Source organism: Cherax quadricarinatus, chromosome 19 (genome assembly GCF_038502225.1).
Source record: "Cherax quadricarinatus isolate ZL_2023a chromosome 19, ASM3850222v1, whole genome shotgun sequence".
NCBI classification, from domain to species: Eukaryota; Metazoa; Arthropoda; class Malacostraca; order Decapoda; family Parastacidae; genus Cherax; species Cherax quadricarinatus.
Genome location: NC_091310.1, coordinates 40,138,311 through 40,163,432, shown reverse-complemented (window position 1 = coordinate 40,163,432; position 25,122 = coordinate 40,138,311). Strand labels below are relative to the sequence as shown.

Here is a 25,122-nt window from a genome sequence, read left to right as displayed (position 1 = left end):
TGTCCTCAATGGATGACTCTCTTATGTAGATCTAATGTGGATGTATATATGTAGTCCCACACCACCTGCTTGCCGTCTGTCCAGGCTAGAAGGGTGATACCATCTGAACACTTCTGGTTATCATCAGATCTACATAGTTAAGGTGGCTCCCTTATTGCTGGGCATCCGGCTGTTGTGAAGTTTCCCTTGGTGATTCTGTTAACCACTTCATGCCTTGCAATACTTCTCCTAACATTTGCGGCACACAAGACCATGGTATCCGAATCGGACTGCCGATTCACTGCCACAAATACACCTGTGTCCGGCGAGTCTATATATATATATATATATATATATATATATATATATATATATATATATATATATATATATATATATATATATACATACAATTAAACATAACTATGGAATAACGACAAATATTTCCGGGATGAGTTTGTTAACTCATCTCTGGTGTTTGTCTTAATAATGATCCAAGTCGTGTCGCATTTTTTTTTTTTTTTTACATAGACCTACTCTTAGACTTAACCTTTAAGTAATTATAAAACACGAGGCTAAAGGTACACACAAACAGGCTTTAAGCTTATTGTAATTTAAGCTGTTAAGCTCTTACGTTAATAGCAAAGATGCGAAGCTTTTTGGTAATTTCTTGACACGCATCGCGTACATGTGGTTTCTCATTAAACATTGCTCAGCCCGGACTTGTATCTGTTCACCTAACCCCGTGCATCCCTTGTGTAATTTATTAAATAAATGATACAAAAAGTCTCAAGATGGTATATTGTTTGGCTTGTTTGGTCCACGTGATTAAGTTTAGTTTGTGAGTGAGTGGAAGGAACTTGCTGGCATCTCCCGCATGCTAAGAAAGGCACCTTGTTTACGTGTGAGAGAATTCATTCATAGCTAAGAGTGTTGCGTCAGACCCAGCTGACTTCCAGAAGTGTGTCGCTGTGGTGCCAAGGTGTCAGTCTACTACCCAAGTTTCTCTTGCGCTACGAAGGTGTTTCTGTGGTGCCAAGTGTTGCCGCGGTGACAGAATATTGCCTTGGTATCAGGGTGTTACTGAAGTGCGGAAGTGTCATTGTGGAGGCTAGTGTTGCTTTGGAGTTAAGGAGGAGCTGTGTTGTCAAGGTGTTTCTAGTGCCAAGGTATTGCTGTGGAGCCACTGTTGCTGTAGAACCAGTGTTGCTGTGGAACCAGTGTTGCTGTGGTGCCAAGTATTGCTGTGGAGCCAGTGTTGCTGTGGAGCCAGTGTTGCTGTGGAGCCAGTGTTGCTGTGGAGCCAGTGTTGCTGTGGAGCCAGTATTGCTGTGGTGCTACTGGCGTGAGTACATCAAGTCCCTAAGCTTCCTGGTTACAGTCACCATAGACGCTGTGTCAATGTCACTATACAGCCAAGATGTGTTTGCCACACACCACCTGACTACCTACCGGGCTGCTGCAGGCGCTAAACAACTAGCGTCTTGAGAAAATAAAAAAAAAAGGGAAATAAAAGCATCTGAGCGAACAGAAACTACAGGTACGTCGCAACCCACACGTATAATGGCCATCATTGGCAGGAAGGAACACACAGGGAGAAACATAAACAAGAGAAAATGAATATTGTACATACTGGCCAACATGCATGTACTGTAGACAATAATGAGGAAACGACTCTGGTTGCTCAAGCTCTTGTTGAGACAACGCTTCGTGAAACGGGGAAAAATGTTCCAACTTAAAGGATCTCCTGCAAGTTGTCTTTGTTAAAGCTATTATTTCCACTTCGTGTTCCTCCCCAATGTGGGTTTATTTAGACATATTTCAAACCTACGATACACTTCATTATTATTAGTGGTAATTGTAGAGCATTTTCCAGTCGTAGTAGGCCTAGAGTACCTGTAGGCCTAATGCATAAGAAGATATATCAAAGGATGTGGGATGCCATTGGAGTTACTGAGTGCATTAGTATATAGAATTGTCAGTGAAATTAATGATAATGTTGACCTGGCTAAGATGTCCTTGACGATGATGTCCTTGACTATGATGTCCTTGACTATGATGTCCTTGACTATGATGTCCTTGATTATGATATTCTTGACTATGATGTCCTTGACTATGATGTCCTTGACTATGATGTCCTTGAGTATGATATCCTTGACTATGATGTCCTTGAGTATGATGTCCTTAACTATGTTTCACGTGTTTTTCTCCAGGTGGTAATGGACAGACAGGCAGGGTTCATCACTCAGGTGACAGAGCACCTGCTGATGCTGGTGATGCTGCTGCTGGCGATTACCTGCATTCACCTGACACAGGGCATCATGCTGGTGCCCCAGGCACCGACTACCCACCTACCCGGTGAGAATAAGCTAATAAATTACAGTGAGTCAGTATAAAATATGATTAGACAAAACGTTTTTTTTTTTTTTATCGGTAAGTTTGTTCGGTTTTAACCAGAGAGAAATTTACTCCCGAAAGAGTAAATTTTCCCTGGCATTTTTCAACACCTGAATTGCAAAATTTCTCAACAAGTGTTAGTTGGTTTAATATGTTTATTATGCAGCCCAGATCCATCCTGTGGGAGGTAGGCAAAAAGATTACAGAGGTAAGTAAGTAAGTTTATTCAGGTATACACAAATACAGTTATATAGAATTATCATACATAGCAGCATATGTGTAGAGAACCTGGGATAACCCAAAAACAGTCAGACAGAGTGACTTATTTCCATTGGGGTCCAGGGACTGGGCCCCAAAGTTTAAGTGGCAAAGATAAAATGCAAACTATGTGAGAGCAGTGATGTATTACCTAAGTATGGAAATTGAGGGAATAGAAAATTACACTGGTAAAGGGCGTTTACGGTTAAGTGATTCACTACACCTTCCGTATTAGTCTCCATCAACTCCTCCACCACTGGTTTCAGAAGTGGCTTCACCCTCCAGGTATACCCTTGGAAACTAGTCTCACAAGACCATCAACAGCCAGCCAGCTCGATGGGTAAGCCTCGTCTTTCCTTCTCTCTGAGGTTGAGGCTCGTCTCTGCTTGTTACCTGACCTCTCCTCTACAAAGATCAAGGGATCCTTGTTTTCACAAACTCTAGAAAGTCAGTTAAAATAGTGTGGTTTTTTACTGAGTCTAATTAGCGACCTGGAATCATTGATAAATAATTATTATAGTTTAATAAGCTTAGCCTGGCCCGGCCTACATTTAAGGTGCTAGTGGCTTGGTTAAGCTGAGGGACCGGGAATCCATCCCGGTCCCTCAGTTCACTTACTGAGGCACTGGGATAGATTCCTGGTGCGGGTGAAACGTTCAGCATGTTTCCTTACACCTGCTGTCCAGGTTCACCTAGCAGTAAGTAGGTACCTGGGTGTTAGTTGACTGTTGTGGGTCGCATCCTGGGGACAAGATTAAAGGACCACAATGGAAATAAGACAAACGATGAAGCACTGACTGTCTTGGGTTAACAAAAATAATAATAATAATAATAATAATAATAATAATAATAATAATAATAATAATAATAATAATAATCTTTATTTCCACAGGTACATGACACAACTGTTACATAGCTGACATAATTGGCATACTATACAAAAAGTCCCTGATTATGTAGAGCATTTTGGGTAACAGGTTAATCATGTCCCCCAGGATGCGACCCACAACAGTCAACTAACACCCAGGTACCTACTTACCGTTAGGTAAACAAGGGCAGCAGGTATAAGGAAACATGCCCAACATTTTTACCTGTACCGGGGATCGATCCCGGACCCCTCAGTGTGTGACCTGAGGATGCTACCAACTCTCCGAATAAATTCTCCATCTCTAACTAAATATTTTAGAAATAATATTGTAAACACTTGCTCGGACTGCTGTAACTTGATACAGTGGAAATAAGTCACTTTGTCTGACTTTTTGGATTATCCTAAGTAATTTATGCTATGTATGATAATTATACTCATGTAAAGAAACTTACTTACCTATCACTTAAACGTCATTCACATCTGTACAAACACTGTATCATAATGAGATGAAATACCTAAATTTGAATCTTAATCTGCAGCAACTCAGAAATAGTTTAGTTAATCATGAAAATAAACATGGTTTTCTGTGGATCTTTGGATATTTGGCAAACTATTTTGTACCTGTCGGTTTAAGTAAGATAAGATAAGATTTCGTTCGGATTTTTAACCCCGGAGGGTTAGCCACCCAGGATAACCCAAGAAAGTCAGTGCGTCATCGAGGACTGTCTAACTTATTTCCATTGTGGTCCTCAATCTTGTCCCCCAGGATGCGACCCACACCAGTCGACTAACACCCAGGTACCTATTTGCTGCTAGGTGAACAGGACAACAGGTGTAAGGAAACGTGTCGAAATGTTTCCACCCGCCGGGAATCGAACCCGGGCCCTCCGTGTGTGAAGCGGGAGCTTTAGCCACCAGGCCACCGGGCCTGGGTACGGGTATATATACAGTTACATAAATTATACATAGTAGCAAGTGTGTAGGGTACCTAGGATGACCCAAAAAAAATCAGACAATGTGACTTATTTCCAATGGGGTCCTTGAAAAAGGTTGATGGCAACAGTATTTGGAGTCAGCAGGCGGTCACCCATCCAGGTACTTACCAAACCCAACACTGGGTAATGGCTATGCGTAACTGCTTCTTATTTTTCATAGTTGTTCGCTTAAACACAAACAAACCAGGATGAATTACGAGGTGAAAAATATTAATGTGACAGAGTAACGCAGTTGTAGTACACATACTTATTGTTCAGTGTCCAGAACATCTCCGTAGCTTTTCTCAAGGCTACAAATCACACACGCCAGGCTCCTTTCTTCTGCTTCAGAATCTCCACGACTACGGTGTTCTTCGCACCTACTCCTAGGTTGAGGGACTGATTACCTCATCTTCTGTACATAGTTCTACTGTCTTCAAGTTATGTCCTAGAATCTGTATTGATAAAGCCATTGGATGGCGAAACGTCTACAATAAAGACACCCAGATGTTGCACATGTGTCTTAATTTCAATAATAATAATAATGAGCGTACGCAAAAGTATTACTGGGGGTAACTGTAGAAAATTATTCCTTTCGTATGCCTTCACTTATAGTTTCATTCCCTCTAAAAATGGTGTTGCGTGAGAACGGGGGTATTGCTGTTATTTATTCTACTGCACCAAGATGAAGACAACTTGTACATAATGTAAGGTGCTTGTATTGTGGTAAAAGCTTCACAAACGTATGCGAAATGAACGTGTATGAACTGTAAGTGAACAGGTATTAATATGCGTTCTCCTGCTCGTCTGTATTCTCAGTGTCCCTCTCGTTTACTCATTATCTCTCGTTTACGATGGCATCTAAGGGTATTTATTAGAAATGATCAAACTCACTGAACAAGGTATGTCAATGGTAATAATAATAATAATAATCGATCTGGAGCGCTTTAAATTAAGTCGTATATTTGACGTATATTTGGCGAGCTACCACACCTGACTTCCTACAATAAATACAACTCTCACCCTACATTAAGACTACAAACAATTTAAGGTAAGTAATGAGTGTACTGTATGTGTATTTTACTTTTTTTTAATGCCTAGTTATATTGCTAACTTAATATTGATAATGTAAACATGTTATGAAGCATATATAAATGAAAAAGTGTGATTCGCTTTACGTCGATTTCCGCTTTACATCGGAAATCGACGTAAAGCGGAAGCCTAACCTGCCATGTATGTGGGGAGAGTGGGTACAATTTTCTAGAACTCGCAGTAGGTGGCCAGGCTTCAGACACATTCCATTATACAGTAGGTGGTCAGGCTTCAGACACATTCCATTATACAGTAGGTGGTCAGGCTTCAGACACATTCCATTATACAGTAGGTGGCCAGGCTTCAGACACATTCCATTATACAGTAGGTGGCCAGGCTTGAATACATTAAATACCGTTAAAGGAGTTAAGTAAGTTTATTTAGGTACAGGTACACATTGATACAATTACACATATTATCATACATAAAGTAAAAGAAGTGTAAATCACCCACCAATATAATTGCCCAAAATAAAATCAGCCAAAGTGACTTATTTCCGTTGGGATCCTTCATGGAATGCAGGAGTTGACCGAGTCAAGGACAGTTTTGGCATGCAACAACAGACCTACAAAGGAACAAACTACTAAACGAAGCTTCAGAAAGGGACGATAATGATCTCTGCTGTTGTGAAAATATTCATAACCTTTTTTATTTTATTCTCGTACATTCAATTTATGTGTATTTATTAAAGTCACTGAAGATTTTGTTGAGAGGTGTCAGTCTGTCGTCTCACCTGAAACTCTCTACCTGTCAACTCAAAATAGTTTTATTGATCAGAGCAAAAGGAAAAGATGATGATGATGATGATGATGATGATGATGATGATGATGATGATGAATTAAATTAAAAAATATTGTTTTTTTTTTATTTTCCTCTTTCAGAGATGGAGAGAATGATAGACATGAGACAGTGCAGAGTATTGGTAGAGTCAGTGCCAAGACTTTCCTCCCGTGTCCCTTCTCCTAAGGCACCCAAACCCCTCTCCTCTTCCATAGCTACACCCAAATCCCTCTCCTCGCTAGCTACACTCAAACCCCTCCCCCTAGCTACACCCAAACCCCCTTCCCTAGCTACACCCAAATCCCCCTCCCTAGCTACACCCAAACCCCTCTCCCTAGCTACATCCAAACCCCTCTTACCCTCTCTAGCTGGACCCAAACTACTTTCCTCCTCTCAAGCTAGACCCAAACCTCTCTCTTTCTCCCTAACTACACCGAAACCCCTTTCTTCCTCCTCCCGAGCTAGACCCAAACCCCTCTCCTCCTCCCTACCTACACTTAAACCCCTCTCCTCCTCTCTACCTACACTTAAACCCCTCTCCTCCTCCTCCTCCTTCCAAGCTGGACCCAAACCCCTCTCCTCCTCCCTACCTACACTTAAACCCCTCTCCTCCTCCTCCTCCTCCCAAGCTAGACCCAAACCCCTCTCCTCCTCCCTATCTACAATTAAACCCCTCTCCCCCTCCTCCCAAGCTGGACCCAAACCCCTCTCCTCCTCCCTACCTACACTTAAACCCCTCTCCTCCTCCTCCTCCCAAGCAAGACCCAAACCCCTCTCCTCCTCCCTATCTACAATTAAACCCCTCTCCCCCTCCTCCCAAGCTGGACCCAAACCCCTCTCCTCCTCCCTACCTACACTTAAACCCCTCTCCTCCTCCTCCCAAGCTAGACCCAAACCCCTCTCCTCCTCCCTAACTACACATAAACCCCTCTCCTCCTCCTCCTCCTCCTCCTCCTTCCAAGCTGGACCCAAACCCCTCTCCTCCTCCCTACCTACACTTAAACCCCTCTCCTCCTCCTCCTCCCAAGCTAGACCCAAACCCCTCTCCTCCTCCCTATCTACAATTAAACCCCTCTCCCCCTCCTCCCAAGCTGGGCCCAAACCCCTCTCCTCCTCCTCCCAAGCTAGACCCAAACCCCTCTCCTCCTCCATACAATCACTTAAACCCCTCTCCTCCTCCTCCCAAGTTAAACCCAAACCCCTCTCTTCCTCCTTAACTACACCGAAACCCCTCTCATCCTCCTCCTCCCCAGCGAAACCCAAACCCCTCTCCTCCTCCTTCTCCACCCAAGCTAGACCCACACACCTCTCATCCTCATTCTTAACACCCACGTATCCCGTGCAGCCCTTGTTAAAGCCCTTGTTAAGTCCCACCGCAATGGAGAACCCTCAGAATGTCCCAGTGATCCCACACATTCCCACAACCAACACCACCACAACCACAACCACAGACACCACCACCACCCCCACCATAGTCACTGACACAAACACCACTCCCACTGACACAAACACCACCCCCACTGACACAAACACCAATACAAGCACAGACACAACCACAGATACAGACACAAACACTCACAAAGACAATACCACAGACACCACCTCAGACACCCTCATAGACACTACCACAGACACCACCTCAGGCACCCTCATAGACACTACCACAGACACCACCTCAGGCACCCTCATAGACACTACCACAGACACCACCTCAGACACCCTCATAGACACTTCCACAGACACCACCTCAGACACCCTCACAGACAATACCACAGACACCACCTCAGGCACCCTCATAGACACTACCACAGACACCACCTTAGACACCTTTACAGACACTACAACAGACACAGACAGCACCAACAACACCAAGTCACTAGCGTCTCCCACAATCAAATCACCACCATCATCATCACCACCATCACCACCATCACCACCACTCCTTGCACTTTCGGCACCCTTCCTACCCCCATCTCCCACATCAACGCCCCCTCCCACACCCACACTCTCCAGGCCACCACCAGCCTCCAGTACGCCCACACTGCCGCCCACACCCAAGAGTATACAGCGGGACACGCCCATGACCACCCTGGCTGAGTTGGACAGTGACCTGACGGTAATATTGGAGACCTGGCTACCTAGTGTCATGGACCAGGACATAATGAAGATGCTTAATCAATGTAAGTAGACCGTCTTAAATCAATTAAGTCACGTTTAAGACATCGAATAAACCAGGAAGACCAAAGAACCTCGAGTAAGACACCAAGAGCCTGGAAAACACAGTAGTATATGACAGAACACAGAGACAGGTGCTGCAACCACCAGACACACGACAGACCCGGCTCAGGCTGTAACTAGAGAGAGAGACCTGAGTATCAGACAGGCGTCTTCGCACCGTTCAACGAGTTTGTGTGTTAGTTAGTGTGTGTGTGTGTGTGTGTGTGTGTACTCACCTAATTGTACTCACCTAATTGTGGTTGCAGGGGTCGAGACTCAGCTCCTGGCCCCGCCTCTTCACTGATCGCTACTGGATCCTCTCTCTCTCTGCTTCCTGAGCTTTGTCATACCTCTTCTTAAAACTATGTATGGTTCCTGCCTCCACTACTTCACTTGCTAGGCTATTCCACTTGCTGACAACTCTATGACTGAAGAAATACTTCCTAACGTCCCTGTGACTCGTCTGAGTCTTCAGCTTCCAGTTGTGACCCCTTGTCCCTGTGTCCCCTCTCTGGAACATCCTATCTCTGTCCACCTTGTCTATTCCCCGCAATATCTTGTATGTCGTTATCATGTCTCCCCTGACCCTTCTGTCCTCCAGTGTCGTCAGTCCGATTTCCCTTAACCTTTCCTCGTACGACATTCCCTTGAGCTCTGGGACTAGCCTTGTTGCAAACCTTTGTACTTTCTCTAACTTCTTGACGTGCTTGACCAGGTGTGGGTTCCAGACTGGTGCTGCATACTCCAGTATGGGCCTAACATACACAGTGTACAGTGTCTTGAACGATTCCTTATTAAGGTATCGGAACGCTATTCTCAGGTTTGCCAGGCGCCCGTATGCTGCAGCGGTTATTTGGTTGATGTGTGCCTCCGGTGATGTGCTCGGTGTTATGGTCACCCCAAGGTCTTTCTCCCTGAGTAAGGTCTGTAGTCTTTGTCCACCTAGGCTATACGCTGTCTGCGATCTTCTTTGCCCCTCCCCAATCTTCATGACTTTGCATTTGGCAGGGTTGAATTCGAGAAGCCAGTTTCTGGACCACATGTCCAGACTGTCCAGGTCTCTTTGCAGTCCTGCCTCATCCTCATCCGATTTAATTCTTCTCATCAGCTTCACATCATCTGCGAATAGGGACGACCTGTGACGACCCCGCTCGTCACAGGCGCCCACTGTGATACCTCTTCACGTACCATGACTCGTTGTTGCCTCCCTGTCAGGTACTCCCTGATCCATTGCAGTGCCCTCCCTGTTATATGCGCCTGATCCTCCAGCTTCTACACTAATCTCTTGTGGAGAACTGTGTCAAAGGCCTTCCTGCAGTCTAGGAAAAAGCAATTAACCCACCCCTCTCTCTTGTGTCTTACTTCTGTTACCTTGTCATAAAACTCCAGAAGGTTTGTGACATAGGATTTGCCTTCCATGAACCCATGCTGGTTTTCATTTATAATCTTGTTCCATTCCAGGTGTTCCACCACTCTCCTCCTGATAATCTTCTCCATGACTTTGCATACTATACATGTCAGAGACACAGGTCTGTAGTTTAGTGCCTCATTTCTGTTTCCTTTCTTAAATATGGGGACAACATTTGCTGTCTTCCATTTCTCAGGTAGTTGCCCAGTTTCAAGGGATGTGTTGAAGATTGTGGTTAATGGCACGCACAGCATCTCTGCTCCTTCTCTAAGGACCTATGGGGAGATGTTGTCCGGTCCCATCGCCTTTGAGGTATCAAGGTCACTTAGCAGCTTCTGTACCTCCTCCTCGGTTGTTCGTATGTCATCCAACACTTGTTGGTATATTCCCTCTTGATGTTCCCTTCTGTGCTGTCTTCCCACAGCCCTTCCTGTCTCTACTGTAAAAACTTCCTTAAATCTCCTGTTTAGCTCCTCACATACCTCCTGATCATTTCTTGTGAGTTCTCCACCTTCTGTCCTCAGTCTGATCACCTGGTCTTTGACTGTTGTCTTCCTCCTGATGTGGCTATACAACAGTTTCGGGTCAGTCTTGATTTTCGATGCTATGTTATTCTCATACTGTCGCTGGGCCTCCCTCCTTACCTGTGCATACTTGTTCCTGGCTCTGCGACTGATTTCCCTATTTTCATGTGTTCGCTGTCTTCTGTACTTTTTCCATTCTCTATTGCACTTTGCTTTTGCCTCCTTACACCGTCGGGTAAACCAGGGGCTCGTTCTGATCTTCCCATTGTTTCTGTTGCCCTTGGGAATAAACCTTTCCACTGCCTCCTTGCATTTTGTTGTTACATATTCCATCATTTCATTTACTGGCTTTCCTGCCAGTTCTATGTCCCACGGAACCTCCTGCAGGAAGTTCCTCAGCCCTATGTAGTCCCCTCTTTTATAGTCAGGCTTTTCCCATTCAACTCTTGTTACTCTCTCCACTTGCAATTCTACTATGTATTCAAAGCACAGAACCACGTGGTCACTAGCTCCTAGGGGACTCTCATATGTGATGTCCTCAATGTCTGAACTGCCCAGGGTGAACACAAGGTCCAATCTTGCTGGTTCATCCTCCCCTCTCACTCTGGTAGTGTCCTTAACATGTTGGTGCATGAGGTTTTCCAGCACCACATCCAACATCTTGGCTCTCCATGTTTTGGGACCCCCATGTGGCTCCAGGTTTTCCCAGTCAATCTCCCTGTGGTTGAAATCACCCATAACCAGCAACTTTGCTCTGCTGGAGTGAGCTCTTCTTGCCGCCTCAGCAAGTGTGTCCACCATTGCTCTGTTGCTCTCTTCATATTCCTCTCTTGGCCTCCTGCAATTCTGTGGTGGATTATACATCACTGCAATGACCACCTTGTGCTCCCCAGACTGAAGTGTACCTACTATGTAGTCCCTTTCTCCTGTCTCGTTTATGCCTCCCATTTTCTCGAATTTCCATCGTTTTTTTACGAGCTGAGCAACCCCTCCTTCCCCTCTGCCCCTTGTGTCTTTCCTCATGATCTGGTACCCTGGTGGGAAGATTGCATCTGTAATTGTCTCCATGAGTTTTGTTTCTGTAACTGCTATGATGTCTAGGGACTTCTCATTGATTCTTTCTTGCCATTCCTCATATTTATTCGTTAATCCATCCGCATTTGTGTACCAAACCTTCAACTTCTGTTCTAATACTGTAACTGTGGTCCTGGGGGAATACTGGGGTTGGGAGAGCAGGAGCCCTGGTGGGGGCCTGTGGGGGGTTGCAGTGGAGGTGGAGGAAGAGCTCCCATAGGGGGTTGCTGTAGAGGTAGGGTTTGTGGTGCGGGGGGTGGGAACAGAGGGATCGGTGTGTGATGGTTGGTTTGGATTGTTCAGTTGCCTTGGGGGTGTCGTGGCTGGAGTCCTTCTGCAGATGTTTCTGGGGGGTGTGCTTGTCATTCCACCTGTTCCTGGGTTATTCTGCTCTCCTTTTTCATTTCCTCCCATTCCTCCTTTCGTTTTTGCACTCTCTCTTTCAGTATCATCCTTTCCTCCTGTGTTCTGTCTCGATCGAGGTACACACTCATGAACTCCTGTTTGCCTCTCAGCCGTGCTTTCTCCTGCAGGATCATGGTTCGGGTTGATTCTGCCTTGAATCAACCCGAACAATGATTCTGCAGGAGAAAGCACCGCTGAGAGGCAAACAGGAGTTCATGAGTGTGTACCTCGATCGAGACAGAACACAGGAGGAAAGGATGTGTGTGTGTGTGTGTGTGTGTGTGTGTGTGTGTGTGTGTGTGTGTGTGTGTGTGTGTGTGTGTGCGTGTGTGTGTGTGTGTGTGTGTGTGTGTGCGTGCGTGTGTGTGTGTGTGTGCGTGTGTGTGTGTGCGTGTGTGTGTGTGAGTAAAAGGCAAATCAATAACAATCGAGGAATACCTGGGGACAAACTAGGATACGCAGAACTAGCGAACAAGTGCAGTCGGTAGTTTAAGCAATGCACCTTAATCCTATCTACACAAACATATGCAAGTATTATAAGAATATAAAACACATGAAGATATATATAAGAATTTATATATGGATAGGTATTTTACTTGGCTCCTCGCAGCTTAACGAAACACTGACCTCTTATATTTTGTTATGGTTCCTTTGGTTAAGTAAAATATTTAGGTTAAATTATGCGTCATTATGCTTGAAGCTCTCCTCAAATCACGTGAGGTCAGATGACAGACTCACTAGCGTCATTAGTCCTCTATCGGTGGTAATTCATCCCCGTGGTTGATGAAGCCAAAAGTAAGGATACCTTGTGTGTGGCACACGTGTCTCACCCATCATCAGAACAGGTTACCTCACTAAGATCCTTTCCACTATCCACAGCCTATCTCGATCGCATGAAGTTCGCCAACAAGGAGATGGTGAACAATATCCTGCAGATGCAGCCAGTGCAGGGAGGGGGTTGTCCCCTTGTACGCCACCAGCGCCGCCTGCAGTTTATCAAGAGGGTGCTAGGAGTGCTGCTGCTGGTGTTGCCTCAGTCTTTCCACCAGCTGATCGATGCCATCTCGGACGAGGAGCTGCAGAACAACTTTTTCCGTCAGGACACAGGTGAGGCCCTGCTGGTACAAGGAGGTGTGTGCAGTAACTATGTGATTCTCGAGATTGGTAAGAATAAAACACAATACCAGAGCTGGAACAGTTCATAACGAGAGAATAAAACAGAATACCAGAGCTGAAACAGTTCATAACGAGAGAATAAAACACAATACCAGAGCTGGAACAGTTCATAACGAGAGAATAAAACACAATACAAGAGCTGGAACAGTGCATAACGAGAGAATAAAACAGAATACCAGAGCTGGAACAGTTCATAACGAGAGAATAAAACACAATACCAGAGCTGGAACAGTGCATAACGAGAGAATAAAACACAATACCAGAGCTGGAACAGTTCATAACGAGAGAATAAAACACAATACCAGAGCTGGAACAGTGCATAACGAGAGAATAAAACACAATACCAGAGCTGGAACAGTGCATAACGAGAGAATAAAACACAATACAAGAGCTGGAACAGTTCATAACGAGAGAAAAAACAATACCAGAGCTGGAACAGTTCATAACGAGAGAATAAAACACAATACCAGAGCTGGAACAGTTCATAACGAGAGAATAAAACACAATACCAGAGCTGGAACAGTTCATAACAGGAGAATAAAACACAATACCAGAGCTGGAACAATTCATAACAGGAGAATAAAACACAATACCAGAGCTGGAACAGTTCATAACGAGAGAATAAAACACAATACCAGAGCTGGAACAGTTCATAACGAGAGAATAAAACACAATACCAGAGCTGGAACAGTTCATAACGAGAGAATAAAGCACAATACCAGAGCTGGAACAGTTCATAACGAGAGAATAAAACACAATACCAGAGCTGGAACAGTTCATAACGAGAGAATAAAACACAATACCAGAGCTGGAACAGTTCATAACGAGAGAATAAAACACAATACCAGAGCTGGAACAGTTCATAACGAGAGAATAAAACACAATACCAGAGCTGGAACAGTTCATAACGAGAGAATAAAACACAATACCAGAGCTGGAACAGTTCATAACGAGAGAATAAAACACAATACCAGAGCTGGAACAGTTCATAACGAGAGAATAAAATACAATACCAGAGCTGGAACAGTTCATAACGAGAGAATAAAGCACAATACCAGAGCTGGAACAGTTCATAACGAGAGAATAAAACACAATACCAGAGCTGGAACAGTTCATAACGAGAGAATAAAACACAATACCAGAGCTGGAACAGTTCATAACGAGAGAATAAAACACAATACCAGAGCTGGAACAGTTCATAACGAGAGAATAAAACACAATACCAGAGCTGGAACAGTTCATAACGAGAGAATAAAACACAATACCAGAGCTGGAACAGTTCATAACGAGAGAATAAAACACAATACCAGAGCTGGAACAGTGCATAACGAGAGAATAAAACACAATATCGGGGATGTAACAATCCATAGCTCTCGTATTTTCCGCCGTGTAAGGCGTGCTTTTTTTCCCCCACAAAAAAGTCTTGGAAAATCAATCTGTGCCTTATATGCTCAAGGTCAGGGTCAAGGGTCAAGGGTCAAGGGTAGACTCTGGGTTACACTTTAGCAGTTGTTTACTAACGTTACGTTGCACCTATTTGGAATCATCGTCATGTCGTATATGTTCGTGCGCCTTATATGCCGGATAATACAGAACAGCTTGCTGAGGCCACTTTACCCAACTTTCTCAGCTCTTTCTAGACAAGTTATAATCCTTTGGGATGGACTAAATTCTAAGTCACCTGCGAGCAGTTAAGCTTCTCATGTCTCTTCTGCTTATTTTGACTTCATAAAAACACTGTTTAATCTCTGGAATAGTTACTAGACTCTCAACAAATGTTCCTCTCATTAACAAATCTATTAGCTATTAATTCTCGTTAACTAATCCATTACTAATAACTCATTAACTAATCTATTTTTATAGCACTATTTTACCGAACTGTGCTGAAGGACCATTGCGGCTTTGCTATTTTCAAAGCAACTGCCTGTAACTACTGCCTAGAAAAAAATATGTAGGAGAAGCGGGAAGGAATATGAGCCAGAATGTTTTTGAACACAAGACGTATGTTGGAACGGGCAAGATAAGCAAGGCTGTGCTTATAAACAGTGGTGTGTTCTTTCATGTATGTCATAGTCATGCAGGTCATGACTGTGGTATAGATCTGATAATGACATTGAGAGACGTATTGTTGACTCAGACGTTACTGCATCATTTGCAGTCTTTGTCTGATGGACAGTTTCTTTTGAGAACGACAAGTCAGTAATCTCAAGAGTTGTTAGGGGTACAGACAATAATAGATGATAAATTCTTCAGTGTCACATGAATGGAGGTGAAGTGATGTCAATGCATGATCAGATCAGTTCAAGTCAGATGATATTTAACTCGGACATAAAGTTACAATATCCAGAACAATCTTTTTATTGGGATTACATTTCGAAAACGAAAGTCCCGATAAAAGCCTCTTCCGCATTGGTCTTTAGAATTGCAATTAATTTAAAATGAGATTATTAACATGTTTTTTTGAAGTACTTCTTTAAGATTCGTGTTGTGTTTGTACACAGAGAAGAACATCTTGGACGTGACAGGGTGTCGGGAGTGCTACACCAGGGACGCCAAGGGTGTGTGTCGGGAACTCTTCTTCTGCAAGCGTGGTGAAGACGTCTCCAGCAGAGCCAGTCTCTTAGAACTCCTCAATGGTTGAAGCTGCTCTCCTGCTTACCTGCGGCTTTGTTTTCCTTCATGGACCCCTCCTGTAGGGGGCTGCAGGTCCATCTCTGCACATCCCCTTTCACTTGAAGCAGCCGATATTCTGAGACTTTCCCAAATATCATTACTGGGTTCATTAGTTAGGTTTCAAGCCTGTCTACTGCTCGAGGTCATTAAGGCTGCATTTTACCTGTAAATCAACTACTCAAGAATTCGCTAATCTCTTAAATAAGTACTAAATTAATCTAACAAAAAATATATACTGGGAGATATACATATCTTGGTGAATATATTCAGTGTATCACTCGTCTGGCAGTGCATCCAGCAGATGACATGACAGTACACAGTTTTTGTTGAGTTATGTATATGAGCATTACATATTTTATTGTTTGGTGCAACTAATGCACTGGTAATCCCTCAGATTCCACAATTTTTGGTTCATAGTCTTTACTAGCGTCGAGAAATGTTTATTAAATAGGCACATTTTAAGGTCCCATTGCCACACATAGTTGAAGTTCTGCTTACTTGATACTACTTTCCATCTCTTTAGACGCTTTACACCTGCAAACTGTAGGTTAGTGTGGAAGTTTTATTGTTTTATTATTCAGTCTAATATATATATATGACTACAGAAACGCTGTACATCTTTACGTCACGTGGTTCGCGAGGTTCATCAGGAGGTGAGCGACCTGACTGGCAGCGGGGTGGAGCCATGCACACAGCATGATGTAAACAAACAGGAATATCAGCCTACTCCCGAGCTTAGAAAAAACAAACAGCAAAAAAGGATGCCTCTCCTTCTCACCAAAATCCCGAACTTGGGAGAGGAATGTTAGGATGATGTTTCGGTCAGTCCTGGACCATTGTCAAGTCATTGTCAAATCTTCTGTCTCGCAGACAGTGAGCAGCTGTCTGCCAAGTAGGGGAAATCTAGATGCTATCAGTGACTAGGAGCACTGCGGGAAAGCTCTCACCATGATTCTCTTCTCGATATGCAGAGGTGCACTTGATTCACCATCACAGTCATCCTTCACAAACTGGAGAAGATGGATTGTACCGACACACCACTTACCACTAACGTCAGTCTGTCCAGTCCTAACAGACAGTCGCCTACTTAGTCTGTTCGTTGCATATAGTTCTCCAGTGGCTGGTGCTAAGCCTTTCAACTTCAGTACTACTCACAGGTCTCCTGACTCTTAAAAACTCCCATTATCGTCTACGCTAACATAAAGCTGTACTGAAGAGGACTCCGCCTGGTCGACGCACAACACATGCCAGAAGGAATGGACATCATCACGACCTGAATCACCTCCTGGTACCCTACCATCATCGCCATTTAAATCTAATTCATAAAGAAATGTTTATTCTATAATGATTTTTTTTTTGTTATTTCTCACAAGTAACTCGGCATACTGTATAATATCCAAATATAATTTGGAAGTATCAAGTGGACTACCGACACATGTCATGAGCAAGAAATGTGTCGTTGCTTGGCTCGCTGCAGAGAGATTTCTATGGACGAGTGTGGCAAACTTTGACAAATGTCAGGTGCTGTTGTGTAGGTCTGATGTTCAGTGTTCTTCCCACTCAGGCGTGTGTACTTACCTAGTTGTGGTTGCAGGGGTCGATTCACAGCTCCTGGCCCCGCCTGTTTCTGTGTGTGTTTAAGGACAGACGGGAACCAGTTAATCTTCAAGGCACAGAGAAATGTAGTCACATTTAGTCAGTGAGACAGTGAATGTAAGAGTGTAACCTGCCAGGTGTAACTCGACAGTGAAAGAAGACAGTGAACGGAGAGAAACAGCCAGTGACCAGGCAGTGAGATAGTAAAGAGAGAGACAGTAGGAAGGGGCATAAATTGAGAGTCTTATATATCTAATGATTCACCTGTCTAGCGAGAGCCAGTATGTCTAATGTAGTGTTCCTTCTCTCTTCTAGTAAGTCAGTCTTAAAGTAAGTCAGTGCATCACGCTTATGTAGCAAAATTCTCCAATAACTTTGAGACACTTTCTACTCAGATGTCGGTGACTTTCTTAAATAAATCATGACAATTTGAACTATTTTTTTCCTCCAGGAATCCTTATATATCAGTTCTGAATGTATCTCCTCCGTGGTAGTGACATCAAGAGCGAAACTGACAGGAGTCTCCTCTTGTCTTCATTGATGTTTCCCCACGGTGTAGACATGAGTCTCGTCCTGTCTTCTGCACCTCACTGACTCACTACATCAACTTCACAGCCTAAATGTCGACTCGTAGGTTACTCAGCACGGTTCACCTATAATCAGGGGTAGGTGCACCTTGTCAGTCACAGGGTCACAGTAGAAGCCCCCAAAAGTACCTATGAACTATGATAATCAAAACAACACTGGTATTTCTCTCATTTATTTTACATGATTGTATAATCTTCTGTCTCGTTCACACAGTGTATAAGACAAAAATAAATAGTAATTTGGCGCAGGAACATCATACAACACAACCTGACAACTTCATACACACAAGAAGTGTCTAAGAAGCATTCACTGACCCATACATCATACTGCAAAGGCTGTATACATTATACAGTATACATCATAGAAGGTAGATTCTATACATAAACCTGTATGTATACGTTAGAAGTTATCTTCAGTGTTATCAGCAGATGGATGTGTAATGTAAATGGTACCATAGTTCCCGTGTGAGCAATGTTACCATAGCTTCTGTGCGAACAATGGTACCATAGCTTCTGTATGAGCAATGGTGCCATAGCTTCTGTGTGAGAAATGGTACCATACATTCTGTGTGAGCAATGGTACCATAGCTTCTGTGTGAGCAATGGTACCATAGCTTCTGTGTGAGCAATGGTACCATAGCTTCTGTTTGAGCAATGGTGCCATAGCTTCGGTGTAAACAATGGTACCATACATTCTGTGTGAGCAATGGTGCCATAGCTTCGGTGTAAACAATGGTACCATAAATTCTGTGTGAGCAATGGTACCATACATTTTGTGTGAGGATTGGTACCATACATTCTGTGTGAACAATGGTACCATACATTCTGTGTGAACAATGGTACCATAGCTTCTGTGTGAGCAATGGTGCCATAGCTTCGGTGTAAACAATGGTACCATACATTCTGTGTGAGCAATGGTACCATAGCTTCGGCGTGAACAATGGTACCATACATTCTGTGTGAGCAATGGTACCATACATTCTGTGTGAGCAATGGTGCCATACATTCTGTGTGAACAATGGTACCATACATTCTGTGTGAACAATGGTACCATAGCTTCTGTGTGAGCAATGGTGCCACACATTCTGTGTGAACAATGGTACCATACATTCTGTGTGAACAATGGTACCATAGCTTCTGTGTGAGAAATGGTGCCATACATTCTGTGTGAACAATGGTACCATACATTCTGTGTGAACAATGGTACCATAGCTTCTGTGTGAGCAATAGTGCCATAGCTTCTGTGTGAACAATGGTACCATACATTCTGTGTGAACAATGGTGCCATAGCTTGTGTGAGCAATGGTGCCATACATTGTGTGTGAACAATGGTACCATACATTCTGTGTGAACAATGGTACCATAGCTTCTGTGTGAGCAATGGTACCAAACATTCTGTGTGAACAATGGCATCATACATTCTGTGTGAGCAATGGTGCCATAGCTTCTGTGTGAGCAATGGTGCCATACATTCTGTGTGAACAATGGTACCATGCATTCTGTGTGAGCAATGGTACCATGCATTCTGTGTGAGCAATGGTGCCATACATTCTGTGTGAACAATGGTACCATACATTCTGTGTGAACAATGGTACCATAGCTTCTGTGTGAGCAATGGTGCCATAGCTTCGGTGTAAACAATGGTACCATACATTCTGTGTGAGCAATGGTGCCATAGCTTCGGTGTGAACAATGGTACCATATATTATGTATGAACAATGGTACCATAGCTTCAGTGTGAACAATGGTACCATACCTTCAGTGTGAACAATGGTACCATAGCATCAGTGTGAACAATGGTACCATAGCTTCAGTGTGAACAATGGTACCATAGCTTCAGTGTGAACAATGGTACCATAGCTTCGGTGTGAACAATGGTACCATAGCTTCAGTGTGAACAATGGTACCATAGCTTCAGTGTGAACAATGGTACCATAGCTTCAGTGTGAACAATGGTACCATAGCTTCAGTGTGAAGAATGGTACCATAGCTTCAGTGTGAACAATGGTACCATAGCTTCAGTGTGAACAATGGTACCATAGCTTCGGTGTGAATAAAGTTTGTTTATTTTGTACAGTATTAGGGATACCCTTAGAATGTAAGTTGTAACTGGCACAGTGAGGTACATCACCTCTACACCTGCACACCCCCACACCTGCACACCCCCACACCTGCACACCCCCACACCTGCACACCCCCACACCTGCACCCCCACACCTGCACCCCCACACCTGCACACCCCCACACCTGCACCCCCACACCTGCACACCCCCACACCTGCACCCCCACACCTGCACACCCCCACACCTACACCCCCACACCTGCACACCCCCACACCTGCACCCCAACACCTGCACCCCACACTTGCACCCCACACTTGCACCCCACACTTGCACCCCACACTTGCACCCCACACTTGCACCCCACACTTGCACCCCACACTTGCACCCCACACTTGCACACCCACACCTGCACACCCACACCTGCACCCCCACACCTGCACACCCCCACACCAGTACCCTACACCTGCACCCCCACATCTTCACCCCTACACCTGCACCCCTACACCTGCACCCCTACACCTGCACCCCTACACCTGCACCCCCACACCTGCACACCCCCACACCTGCACCCCCACACCGGCACCCCCCCACACCTACACATTTCCCACACCTGCACACCTACCACACCTGCACCCCTACACCTGCACCCCCACACCTGTACCCCACACCTGCACACCCCCACATCTGCACCCCCACATCTGCACCCCCACACCTGCACCCCCCCCACCTGCACACCCCACACCTGCACACCCCCACACCTGCACCCCACACCTGCACATCCCCCACACCTACACATTTCCCACACCTGCACACCTACCACACCTGCACATCCCCCACACCTACACATTTCCCACACCTGCACACCCCCACACCTGCACCCCCACACCTGCACATCCCCCACACCTACACATTTCCCACACCTGCACCCCCCACACCTGCACCCCCACACCTGCACCCCCACACCTGCACACCCCCACACCTGCACCCCCCACACCTGCACATCCCCCACACCTACACATTTCCCACACCTGCACCCCCACACCTGTACCCCACACCTGCACCCCCACACCTGCACACCCCCACACCTGCACCCCCCACACCTGCACATCCCCCACACCTACACATTTCCCACATCTGTACATCCTCCACATCCCCACACCTGTTGACCACATGTCAAAAACTACTTTAAACTGGTAAATTACAAATATAACTAAACTATATATATATATATATATATATATATATATATATATATATATATATATATATATATATATATATATATATATATATATATTTATATATATATATATATATATATATATATATAGATATATATATATATATATATATATATATATATATATATATATATATATATATATATATATATATATATATATATATACAGAGAGAGAGAGAGAGAGAGAGAGAGAGAGAGAGAGAGAGAGAGAGAGAGAGAGAGAGAGAGAGAGAGAGAGAGAGAGAGAGGAGAGAGAGAGAGAGAGTTAGTTATGTGATCTATGCAGCAGACACAAACGCTTCCCCTCAGAGAATTATCACAGTCCCTGTCCACCTGTCAAGGCTGTCAGCACCCACGAGGTTGTCAGTAGCCTCGAAGCTGTCAGTAGCGTCGAGGTTGTCAGCACCCATGGGTCTCTCACCACTCACGGGGCTGCTAGCACCCATGGGGCTGTCAGTACCCATGGAGCTGTCAGTACCCATGGAGCTGTCAGTACCCATGGGGCTGTCAGCACCCATGGGGTTGTCAGCGCCCACAGGGCAACATTTGCACCATCTCTACACATATTACCCGTGTAACTCCGCCGCTCCCCCCTACGGGCTTAGCGCTTCCCCATCAACAAAATCATGAACGTATATCATAACTGATATTACATTATAATAATAATTATTATTAGTATTAGTAGTAGTAGTAGTAGTAGTAGTAGATTTACTTGAAGCGCTAAACCCGCGCGGCTCATTCACCGCAATAAGTAGTGGAGGCTTGATCCTCCGGTCTTCTATAGAATTGTTAATATGGCACAATAATGTCTGGTAACACTGCATCAGTGTGACCAGCAGACAGCAGGATAACATAATGTCTGGTAACACTGCATCAGTGTGACCAGCAGACAGCAGGATAACATAATGTCTGGTAACACTGCATCAGTGTGACCAGCAGACAGCAGGATAACATAATGTCTGGTAACACTGCATCAGTGTGACCAGCAGACAGCAGGATAACATAATGTGTGACGTCAGAGGATAACAATGTGTGACGTCAGAGGATAACATAATGTGTGACGTCAGAGGATAACAATGTGTGACGTCAGAGGATAACATAATGTGTGACGTCAGAGGATAACATAATGTGTGACGTCAGAGGATAATGTGTGACGTCAGAGGATAATGTGTGACGTTAGAGGATAATGTGTGACGTCAGAGGATAACAATGTGTGACGTCAGAGGATAACATGTGTGACGTCACAGGATAACAATGTGTGACATCAGAGGATAACGTGTGAAGTCAAAGGATAAGATGTGTGACGTCAGAAGATAACAATGTGTGACGTCAGAGGATAACGTGTAACGTCAGAAGATAACATGTGTGACGTCATAAGATATGTGACATCAGAGGATAACATGTGTGACGTCAGAAGATAACATGTGTGACGTCATAAGATATGTGACGTCAGAGGATAACGTGTGACATCAGAAGACAATACAGTTATCCTGGGTTAATGTTTTCTAGTTTTACCTGGAAATTAATAATATCTACAGGTGTTCTGCCTGCCTCTACAGGTGTTCTACCTGCCTCTGTAGGTGTTCTAACTGCCTCTACAGGTGTTCTGCCTGCCTCTACAGGTGTTCTACCTGCCTCTACAGGTGTTCTACCTGCCTTTGCACGTGTTCTACCTGTCTCTACAGGTGTTTTTACCTGCCACTACAAGTATTATACCTGTCTTTACAGGTGTTCTACCTGCCCTTGCAGGTGTTCTCCCTGCCTCTACAGTGTGGGTCGCATCCTGAGACAAAACTGACCTAATGTGCCCGAAATGCTCTGCATACCAACCGACTTTCTATATAGTAGTATGTCACTGATGTCAGCTAGGACTGTATACCTTGTACATGTAATTATAGAAATAAAGATTATTATATTATTATTATCATTTTGGTAGAAGGAAGAGGCTAGAGGAGTCAGGCTTCAAAGAAAACGAAGCATGAAGGAGGACGGAGTCTGGCTCGTAGTTGAAGGGTAAACTATGTTGTGGCCACACCAGGTGACCACTACCCCGGTGGCTATATCCCTTGGTTAACCCTGCGTATCTGCTATAAAGATATGTCCTGATTGCATAATGGTATCGAACATTTCCAAAAAATGTCGTATATAAAATTATGTAATGTATATTTATAAGAGGTAGGCCTATCTGGAGGAGTATAAGACTGAAGTAATTACAATTTGTTTTCTATAATATTATAATATCAACATGGTAATACTGATAATAAACATAATCCTACTAATTAAAGCACTCTTAATATTATCACATTGTTTTCCACTCAAATCTGAATGACCTGGGTTTAATTCTGGCACAAATGGAAACGCTTTGGTATGTTTCAGTACACAGAGCCATCGCCTGTGTGAGAAATATTGAACCCAAACAACCAGGGACGTAGATGACGGTCCTGTGAACCATCTCCGGCCTGGTTGTTGTTCAACTGTGCACAACCAAATATACTCAGCTCCCACACTGACTGACTGGTACTTAAGGTAAACACGGGAGTTTCCCTGTCATTGTGGAGACATTGTTTAGAGTGAAGGAGGGTGAGCAGGTGTAGCTGGATGCTGCTGGATGAGAGAAGGACTGAGATGGGACGCCAAATAGAGGTGGTTGACTCGACCCTGTGCTTCCTGGACGATGGCTTGCTTCTGTTGTTTTGAAGTGTGTTGTGCGTCATCTTTTTTCTTCCCTCCTGGGGATTATTATTATTATTATTATTAGGGGGAAATGCTAAACCTGAAGGGGGTCATACAGTGCTTGAAAAATGGGAGGCATTTAGTTCAATCCGTGGAGGAGAATGAGTCTTAATTTTTTGGATCAAGAGTCCCTTCCTTAGGGAGTTCTTCTGGGTAAAATTAGTTACTCACTGTAGGGCATTAGTAAGTGGACACAGTACTGGTATAAGCAGTAGACTCATCACTGCTTATACACAGCACTTGTGACTCACGAAATCGTAATGACACGATTGCAAACAAACCATACCCAGGCCGGGATTGAACCCGCGGTCAGAGAGTCTCAAAACTCCAGCCCGTCGCGTTAGCCACTAGACCAGCTAGCCACAAGATTCGTCCAACTAGGTATATTTCTACACCATAGGAAGGTTAGCACAGGCACCACTGTGACCACAAATGCAAGTTTTTACAGACGAATATCCAGATAGCGTGGCCGTGACGAACTCTAGCTCAAGTCCCTTCACTGCCGTCAACATACCCCGGCCGGGGTATTACCTGGAGTTTACCTGGAGAGAGTTTCGGGGGTCAACGCCCCCGCGGCCCGGTCTGTGACCAGGCCTCCTCCGGTCTGTGACCAGGCCTGTGACCAGGCCTCATTACGATTTCGTGAGTCATGTTGACGGCAGTGAAGGGACTTGAGCTAGAGTTCGTCACGGCCACGCTAGCTGGAGATTCGTCTGTAAAAACTTGCATTTGTGGTCACAGTGGTGCCTGTGCTAACCTTCCTATGGTGTAGAAATATACCTAGTTGGATGAATCTTATTGTGGCTAGCTGGTCTAGCGGCTAACACGACGGGCTGGAGTTTTGAGACTCTCTGACCGCGGGTTCAATCCCGGCCGGGGTGTGGTTTCACAGCACTTGTATACACAATCCTGGAGACTCTGACCTTAAAAACTCTCCCAGAACTACCGCCACCACGGGAAGCACTCAATTCAAACTCGACTTCAAGCATGACATGATTTAAATGTAACTCCACACGGAAACCTTGTTTAGACATGACTAGAGAGACTTGGGATGAAGGAAAGTACTTACATAAGC

At 44.5% G+C, this 25,122-nt stretch overlaps 2 protein-coding genes across 3 annotated transcripts in view; one reads left to right on the top strand and one right to left on the bottom strand.

Moving 5' to 3' along the window:
• The first annotated feature begins 1,280 nt into the window (after positions 1-1,280).
• On the top strand, positions 1,281-16,384 carry LOC128688350 (mucin-2). Its single transcript, XM_053776157.2, has 5 exons — positions 1,281-1,519; positions 2,193-2,337; positions 6,450-8,528; positions 12,856-13,083; positions 15,654-16,384. The coding sequence occupies exons 2-5, from the start codon at positions 2,199-2,201 to the stop codon at positions 15,791-15,793; spliced, it is 2,586 nt and encodes an 861-aa protein (XP_053632132.2). The 5' UTR covers positions 1,281-1,519; positions 2,193-2,198; the 3' UTR covers positions 15,794-16,384.
• A 5,158-nt stretch (positions 16,385-21,542) lies between these two features.
• LOC128688348 (metabotropic glutamate receptor 3) overlaps positions 21,543-25,122 on the bottom strand; it is a 63,954-nt gene continuing 60,374 nt past the window's right edge. For both annotated transcript variants that reach the window (XM_070086705.1, XM_070086706.1), the window contains one exon: positions 21,543-24,043. In XM_070086705.1, the coding sequence (XP_069942806.1) occupies positions 23,880-24,043 (164 nt within the window). In that variant the 3' untranslated portion in view covers positions 21,543-23,879. The remainder of the gene's footprint in view (positions 24,044-25,122) is intronic.